The 9,147-nt window shown below is 46.9% G+C and overlaps 2 protein-coding genes across 2 annotated transcripts; both read left to right on the top strand.

Annotated features, from left to right (window-relative positions):
* Positions 1 to 411: 411 nt before the first annotated feature.
* Positions 412 to 3,413, top strand: LOC131284211 (exonuclease 3'-5' domain-containing protein 2). Its single transcript, XM_058313066.1, has 6 exons — positions 412 to 806; positions 879 to 1,355; positions 1,427 to 1,564; positions 1,640 to 1,962; positions 2,035 to 2,572; positions 2,639 to 3,413. Exons 1-6 carry the CDS (start codon positions 601 to 603, stop codon positions 3,411 to 3,413), a joined length of 2,457 nt encoding a protein of 818 aa, XP_058169049.1. The 5' UTR covers positions 412 to 600.
* Positions 3,414 to 5,305: 1,892 nt separating this feature from the next.
* LOC131284210 (sodium-coupled monocarboxylate transporter 1) lies at positions 5,306 to 9,078 on the top strand. Its single transcript, XM_058313065.1, has 10 exons — positions 5,306 to 5,511; positions 5,604 to 5,763; positions 6,958 to 7,023; positions 7,240 to 7,291; positions 7,414 to 7,481; positions 7,557 to 7,711; positions 7,785 to 8,034; positions 8,105 to 8,485; positions 8,565 to 8,746; positions 8,820 to 9,078. Exons 1-10 carry the CDS (start codon positions 5,306 to 5,308, stop codon positions 9,076 to 9,078), a joined length of 1,779 nt encoding a protein of 592 aa, XP_058169048.1.
* The last annotated feature ends 69 nt before the right edge of the window (positions 9,079 to 9,147 follow it).

The raw sequence follows: 9,147 nt of genomic DNA, 5'->3' as shown, positions 1-9,147 counted from the left end.
GTCCTCAAGTACACATGGGAATTTGACATTTCATTTCGTCTGAGCAAAAAACAGTGAAAGCGAGCAACGAAATGCAACGAACATTGAGAAAATATCTTTGTCATACCTCTAGCAAGCTAAATTAAATATAATTTCGCTTTAAAAAACTGCTAAACATACAAAAACTGATGCGTGATCCACTATGGATATTGCATTTGTACACAAATCACACATCTTATGTCAAAGGGAAAATGACAACATGAAGTAATCCCACCCGAATTCCCTTAGCCTTGATGTTTTCTGTCAAACTGGTAAAATTTTGATGGTTTCTGTCAAGGGCCGGATCAATCAGTCCACTTTTTCAGTCTGTCGCGTTTTTTCTCCGATTGATTTATTGACGACTTCAAATTTCTTCGCAAGTTAACTTTTTCCCTTTCGCCTCAACCGCTTTGTTGTCTATTTCAGCAGGTCAGCCCTGGTGCATATGGCCTGCTGTTTCAGCTGTGTGTTGCATGAAAGCAAAATCGTGACTTCGCTCTGACTAATAAACAAATAAGATAACAACCTTGCCTTCATGCTGGGAACGCTGGCGGTGCGCTGAAGCGACCGTGGAGGTTATAAATGTTGACCGAGCGTGAAAAGACCGTGGTCTCTACTGCCGTTATAGCCGCAGTTGGTGTCGGGGTACTGTACGTACTGACTCGCTACCGGAACGGCATCATGAGTCGGCTGAAGGCACTGAACCAACGGGATCCACTCCGTGGCCAGCAGGTGCACATCATCAACACGGCCGACGACTGTCGGATGATTGTGACCAAGCTGCACAAGTGAGTATCGACCGCGTGCTTCTTTCCTTGGTTAGTTTTCCATTGTGCATAACATGCTGGTATTGCTTTCAGACACTGCCAGGAGTACAACGTGCTGGGATTCGATTGCGAATGGGTTAGCAACCAAGGGAAACGGCGTCCCGTGGCACTACTCCAGCTCGCTTCCCACCGTGGCCTCTGTGCCCTTATACGGCTGTGTACGATCAACAAGTTACCGCAGGAATTGTACGATCTTCTGAACGACGACAACATCATCAAAGTTGGCGTTTCACCGTTTGACGATGCGCGGTTACTTCGCGAAGATCACCGTTTGAAGGTGGAAAGCACACTTGATCTACGCTTTATGGCGGAACGGGCCGGTTTGGAGCCATTCGGCATTGCGCGACTTGCAAACGAAGTTTTAGGACTAACGCTGGACAAACACTGGAAGATACGCTGCTCCGACTGGGAAGCGCCGGAACTGTCCGAACGGCAGATTAAATATGCGGCCAGTGATGCGCACGTTGCGGTGGAACTGTTTAAGAAGTTTGCCTACAAACTGGTACCACAGTGAGTAAAATACTGCTTTTAAATGAGACATGACCCTCCGTACCTAATAATAAATACCTATTTACATCTAGTTACCCATGGACGAGCCGAAAAGTCGTGCTCCAACAAGTGCTAGAAGAGATGGACTGCTATATGGATCAAACGTACAACAGTCGCAGATCGAAGGGAAGCGGTGGATCCAAGAACAAAAAGTTCCTCGACCCGCAAAAGTAATATCAAATCCACATTTATGTAATATGACTGAGTTTCGGGATGATGCAATTTGTTCCTCTCTCCTTTTCTAGCCATCAAAAAACTGGCAAGCGCTATCACACGACGCGCACAAAGCCACTGTACCACAACTGCATAATGGAGGCACCGGATGGTGAAGTGCTGTGCACTTGCGATCGGCGCAAGGCCGAATGGTACGTGCAGCGTGAGCTGGCGGACCTGGTGTGCCAGGAGCCGTACACCGTGCGTTTACGCTTCGAACCGGCCGGTCGGGCAGTGGACGACCCGGGCAAGTACTATCAGCAGGTGAAGGAAAACATTTGCGTTGTGTGCGGAGCGACCGAGTGCTTCAATCGGAAGAATATTGTCCCACGGGACTATCGTAGACATTTTCCAGGTGAGGCACAAGCAATGCCTATCGTTTGCTAGAAACATACTTACTCTAATTCATAATTTCCTGCTTCCCCAGTTGTAATGAAAGAGCACGTTTCACACGATGTCCTCCTGCTGTGTGCCGATTGTCACCAGCGCAGTAACATTTTCGACGAGCGGCTGCGACAAAAGTTGTCCACCCTTTGTGAGGCTCCCCTGGCGGGGCAGAAGAACGGAACGAAGGAAATTCGCCTCGAAACGATGTCGGAAATAAGAAAAGCAGCACGAGCTCTTCTGTACAGCGCCGGACAGATGCCTCCCGAGCGGCGACAACATCTCGAGGAGAAGCTACTGCAGCTGCTGAACAGCCGGCTGATAGACGATGATGATGAAGCCAGTCAGAATGAGGCACGCGTTACGGAACTGACACCGGATTTGCTGCACACATACAGCAACATAGACATCTCGGTGCGCAACGAGTTCTACTGTGCGCATGGGGAGCGTGTGGTCGAGTACTTTAAACAGCGCCCAGGAGGACTGAGTCAGCTGGAGCGCATGTGGCGTGAACAGTTTCTGCACACCATGCGCCCGAAACATCTTCCCGCACTATGGTCGGTGGATCATAACTACAAACGGTAAGACGCAGGGTTATGGCGATGGAGGGAATAATTATGCTTAACCACTTTCTCCACACATTTTAGTCTGGAAATTCGTGCCGGAGAAGGAAGGGTTAATGTGGAAGATCTAGCCGCCGCCGGTATCAGCCTAAATTCGTCCCCATCGACTTCCAGCTACTCATATAGCAACTCCGGTTATTCGCAAACGAACGGGACGCCCACTTACAGTGGCATGACCATGGACAATCCCCCTTCATCTACACGCTTCTACTCAAACATGCCCTCCCAGAATGCTACCGTGGCCAGCGGTACCTCCGGCGCAGGTGTAGCGACACACTCCACTCAGTACAAATCCATTATCCAACCGCGTTGGACCGAAGCCACCGCGAACGAATCCGTCTCGTCCGGTGGTTCTACAACACTGTTTAAAACAATAAACTCTCCACAACCCCCGCCGGCATATACCAACGAGCCGCGGGTAGCACGAACCACCCAGCAGCAGCAACTGGACAGTGAGCTGGCAACCGAACGAGACTTTGCCTCCCTTCAGCTAACCTACGATAGCGATGACTCTAATTCAACCCTCTCCCAGCCGTCATCAACATTGCTCTATTCTAACGGTACGTTCCCGGACGAAGAGGAACAGAACGGTGACGATATCGATGATCAAGATGGAACTTCCAGAAGCAACGGCCGGAAAGCGGAGGAAGAAGAGGGTGATGACGCCGACGAGCGCAGTCTTAGCGCCATCGACAGTTTAGTCACGGACAGTTCTTCCTCTTCCACCGCTACTAGAGCGCGGGACCCGACCGGCGTAGAGGCTTCGGTAGCACGAGGGGGACAAGCGACCGGTTGGTAAAAACTCTCCCGCTTCAGGTGGCGATTACATCAGCTGAAAAGAGATTAGTCCGAGAAAGTTACATGTGATGACGCGGATGACAAAGTGAATATATTTTTACTGTACATGTTGATAACGCTGAATGAACAAATCATCCCAAAAGTGTAAAACTAACGTTTAACAAATGTAACAAATAGAATACAGTAAATTATAATCTTCGTTGGTTCCAAACCATAAATTAGTTGATACTGTTTATTGTTTATTTCGATTGGAATCAATCTCTACCATGCTTATTGATTTTATATGTAGGCTTACATGTTTTGTTTTCTCTTTTTCTTGGGTCAATGCGTGGTGTGCTACAGAGGACTTTTGGTTTTATTTGACTTCGTTGGTCGGCAAACTCATTTGGCAATGTCCCAAGGAAAATGCTTCATTCACTTACACGATGGCAGACCACATTACGATCGATATGAAACAGCGGTACGGTTGATTGAAAAATATATGTCTTCTACCAGGTGGACACGACCGGAGGAAACATCCGGTTTGCCACATTCCACGTGATGAATATTTTTAAAAACTCGCGATTTAATATTAAACCAAATCACACATGTTCTGGCAATCGCACCGGCACATGCGGGACTACATTGTATCAACGATGCTGACCAACTGAGATGGTCATCCGCACATTTTTCGTCCTCAGTTCACAGTTTCACACCCAACGGTCGACACCAATCATCGAATAGGAGAGGCACCTGGAGGGGGCCATTCGAACAAGATAAAAAAAAGAAAGAGCATGTTAACGCGAGTTGCAGTTGTCCCAGGCATGGTTTCCACAATTGGACGTAATTTCGTTAAGTAAGTTAAACTTAATCCGTTGTCCAGCACACAAACAAACTCATCCCTGAGATTGAATCGCGTGTCAACAGAAGGGTGATGGTGTTGTTGCCTAGCAACCAGGAATGGCGTAAAGAAAACTGTTGTAGTAGACTAAAGGATCTAGACAAGTTAAGACACAGAATACTATATAATTTGAGTTGTCCCATAAATTGGTCGATCGTATTCGTATAAAGAGAGCCACAAACATTTCAAAATTTTTAAATCAAACTTCAACTTAAATTGTTTCGGCCAAGGAATGGAATGTATCCTTCTGGAGATGTTAAATTTGTAACAGTTCATTGAAGTTCCTATATCGAACTAAATCCACACGAATCCAACTGATAATAACGGTCTGTACTTTGTATATTACAATACACTTAACCTCCATGCATTTTCAGGACGACACCACAACTGAAAATTGCACTTTTCTGTGTCTGATTGAACATCGTACCAAGTCCAACGAACACACCCGCTCACCACCAACAGCACGTGTTTCGAGCGGGCGAAACCCGGCAAAAGATAGCAGGACACTGTCTACAGTGCGTTTGTCAGCCAACACATCCACCGATGTCCTCTTTCGCACCGTCAATCTACCGAATTTACCACCACAGAACGTAACGATCTTGTGCATATCCGAATAGGGGGAACGAAGGAACGATGATTTGGAGAGGGACCTAGTGTGTTCGTTCGTTGGATCGTCACTAATCCGTGTGCTTGTCGGTGATCATCCCACGAGTGGTCACGCTCTCGTCCGTTGGCAGCTTCCGAATCCGTAGAACGATCGTCACCGTGATCAGTCGACGTTGTACGCGCGGTGAGGATCGTACGTTGCGCTAGGAAGCGTCAACGCGAAACGAATCGGTGCGGTAGTTTGCGTTTCTAGTGAATCTGAAAGGTGGCAATTAGATCCTTTCGTATCCTTCCGGTTCGTTGGCTGTATATTTCGTCTAGTGCACCTGTGTGTATATGAATTTACGATCGGTTCCTGTGGTAATTGAAAGTTTGAAAATCGAAATCGAAACGACGGCCGCGCAAACATGGCGACGGAACTGGAAGATATCGTAGAGCACATGCGGAGGTTCTCCTGGCCGGACTACCTGGTGTTCGTGTCGATGCTGCTGCTGTGCATTTTCATTGGCGTGTACTTTGGGTTCGTGCAGAAGAAACCAAACACCGAGTCCGAATACCTCATGGGTGGCCGCACAATGCTCGTTTTCCCGATAGCCTTGTCCCTCATCGCCAGGTGAGTGAAAGCGCGTCATCAGCATTAGGTAGTGGATGCCGTTTTTAATCGCACCTGGATGTAACCTCTCCGCCTCGTTGGAAAACCCTCAGCTTCATCTCCGGCATAACGTTGCTCGGTCTGCCGACGGAGGTGTACTCGTTCGGGATCCAGTACGTGTACGTGGCGCTCGGTGTGACGCTGATGGGTTTCGTGATGGGCTTCATCTATTTGCCCGTTTTTCACAAACTCAACATCACATCAACCTATGAGGTAAGCTATCAACCTATGAAGGTTCGACTCAAAGACGTGACTAAATTTTCGTTAACAGCTACAAAGAAACAAAAACGGTTAGATGAAATAAAAAGTCCCCCACAGGGTAGACAACCATGTCCCAAAAGTCACGTCAATGATTCAGGTTCTTCTACATGAGGCTCCCCCATTTGAGCTAGTTGCGGCAACTGATGATGATTATCTAATTGAATCAAATTTAAATTTATACCATTTTCCGATTTGCGATTTGTACGTGGCCCCTCTAACTGATCCCAACAGCAGTCAAGAGAAAAATTGCAGTAGGGGTGTTGACTAACGCGGCCGAAAAGGTAGACGGATTTAAATTAGTATGAATGGACTCCATTGAATTACTGCTAGGGGAAGGTTTGAGCATAAGCTTACCCAAAACCATCACACGGGAAAACCGCGGCAAGACACACAAAAAAAGGGGCAAAGAGCAAGGGACAATTGCACCATTACTGTAATATTTCATACAATCGCTCATTCGCCTGCTACGATTGCACGATCGTGTGCCAAACCGGAAATAGTGAAAGTGTGGCCTGCTAGTTTTTTTTTCCTTATTGCACAGTTATTCATGCCACACGATGGATATAGCGCTGGCGCCAAATCATTCATCGCGGACTATGAGTCCTCTGATCGGCGCTTCCTCGGGATCGTATTGATTTAAATCCGATCGGATTGGTCGCGTGGAAACCATCGTTCGGAGGTTCGGGACTTTCGGATACAAAACGTGAACCGTGACGACATCGTACCGAGAGGTTGGCTTTGTCAACTGTGCCTGTGACAACTGTTGGCACTCAATTAGATTGATTGTTTTAACGTGCCCTAAGGTGGGGAGAGGGTGGGAGGGATTTTTGTTCGTATGGCCGCTTGGCAAAGGTTAGCAAATCCCTTTTTATGCCCACCGGTTGAAATTTATGATGGGTTGTCTGCGAGTCAAGAGAAGCAGAGCGAGAATCATTCAATTTGAAACACAGTTAGATGGATAAATTATGCATTTGGGCCAACGAAATATGACTCAAACAACCATAAAATGCAATCACGCGCATCTCACGACGCCGAAATGGAGAACCTGTTTCCATACCTCTCTAATTGTCCTGCGGTTAAAAGCCTCTCTTTTTATGGTTAGAAATTATCTTATTATTTCCTTTCCCTTCAATTATCCTAATATAGTACCTGGAAACACGGTTTGATCGACGGTTACGAATGTTTGGATCGGTCATGTTCACCATAATGAATGTAAGTAATATGGATTGGGATTAGAAAGTCATTACATGCAAAATACTAAACAAACTATATTCCTAAGTTAATTGATTATTATTCAAATTATTATATCGTTCTGTCTCTTATATTATAAGAATTCTCTTCATTGATTTTTGATAAATGAATTTAGCTATTCAAAATGTTTTACTAATAAACGTGCCCTTATGTTTTTGGTCTGGTGGTTCCTTTTAGATTGGCTATCTCCCGATCGTCATTTACGTGCCTGCATTGGCCTTCAATCAAGGTAATTTTAAGAAATAAAATTAAAATCAAACAGACATATTGTATGCTTTCCTCTTTCCTTGCTTTCCTATTCCTTACTGTTCCAATATGTTCACTTGTTCAATGTGATCTCTTCATTCGCAGTGACGGGAGTCAACATTCACGTCATAACACCCATCGTGTGTATCGTTTGCGTGTTCTACACCTGTGTGGTATGTTTCCAATTTTCGTGCTCACTGTCTGCTGGTGCCGGATTAAAACTTTAGAGGGATGATTCAATTTTGCAGGGTGGTCTAAAAGCCGTCGTATGGACGGATGTGGTGCAAACATTCTCAATGTTCGGTGCCCTGGTGCTCGTGGCCGTCAAGGGCACCATCGATCTCGGTGGATCGGATGTTGTTTTCCGTAGAGCGTGGGACACTGGACGACTGGAACGACCGAAGTAAGATATTTGCAGTACTAAAAAACACATTCTCCACAACATAACTCATACCGTTTATGTTCTCTATGTTCAGCTTCGATATCAATCCAACTACCAGGCACACGATATGGTCGCAGCTGATCGGTGGTTTCGTGTATTGGCTGCAAACGAACGCCGTCAGTCAGAATATGATCCAACGATACCTGTCGCTTCCATCGGTTGCGGCCGGCCGGCGTGCATTGTGGATTTTCGTGTTCGGCGTGTGCTTGCTCATGTCACTATGCAGCTACTGTGGTTTGCTGATTTACGCCACGTATCAAAACTGCGATCCACTTACAACAAAGGTAAGCTTCACCCATCTTGATGCTAAAAGGACCTCCTTGTGCGAATCATCCTAATGGTCTCTTCTGTCAGCTCGCTCGCGCCAAAGATCAATTGTTGCCCCTGTTTGTGATGGACATCCTGCGAGATCTCCCCGGACTGCCGGGACTGTTTGTTGCCGGTGTGTTCAGTGCCGCCCTCAGTTCACTCTCGACCTGTCTCAACTCCATGTCGGCGGTTATACTGGAGGACTTCGTGAAACCGTTCGTCAGCAAACCGCTCTCGCAGCGAACAATCAACTGGATCATGCGCTCGGTCGTGGTCGGAGTTGGGGCACTCTGTGCAGCGCTGGTATTTGTGGTCGAAAAGATGGGCACGGTGCTACAGCTGACGATGAGTCTCGAGGCGATCACCAACGGGCCGTTGTTGGGCACGTTTACGATCGGTATTCTCATCCCGTGGGTAGAGTCCAGGGTAAGATAAAATGGGGCCAATTTTGCTGTGCATGAAAGATTAGTAAATCTCTCTCCTCTTTACGATATTTAATTTCTAGAGTGCTCTTACCGGAGGTATTGTTGGGGTGATATTTATGTCCTGGTTAAGCTTGAAGGCGCAGTACTGGGTCGCTACCGGAACGATTGTATTCCCCCACAAACCGATGTCCGTCGACGGGTGCACGTACGAGTTCGATCGTTCACTAGTCAACGCTACCACTACGAGCGTTTATACAACCGAGTAAGCCATGAAATTTCAAGCGCAGCCAAGCTACCAAATATTCTCACTGTTTTTTTCTCTTTTTTTCTTCCAGTGACATCTTCCCGCTGTTTCGCGTATCCTACATGTGGTATACATTCCTCGGTGCGTCCGTCACCATTCTTGTCTCACTTATTTGCACCGTGGTGATCTTTGGGCGGAACGATCCGAAAACGGTGTCGCCTGATCTGATGGCGGGTTTCGTGCGCCGGTTCGTTCATGGTCCGGACTGTGAGCCATCGAAGACGCACCAACGAGCGCCGCAGACCGACAGCACCACCAATGGAAAGTCATTGCATGAGTCTGCACTGTAAAGCAATTACCACAACCAAGCGCAACGAAAAGCTAGACTTTGTGCAATCCAACGTATTACGCCATTTGGT

The sequence above is a fragment of the Anopheles ziemanni genome, chromosome 3 (assembly GCF_943734765.1).
Source record: "Anopheles ziemanni chromosome 3, idAnoZiCoDA_A2_x.2, whole genome shotgun sequence".
Classification (NCBI taxonomy): domain Eukaryota; kingdom Metazoa; phylum Arthropoda; class Insecta; order Diptera; family Culicidae; genus Anopheles; species Anopheles ziemanni.
This window is presented reverse-complemented; position numbering and strand designations above follow the sequence as displayed.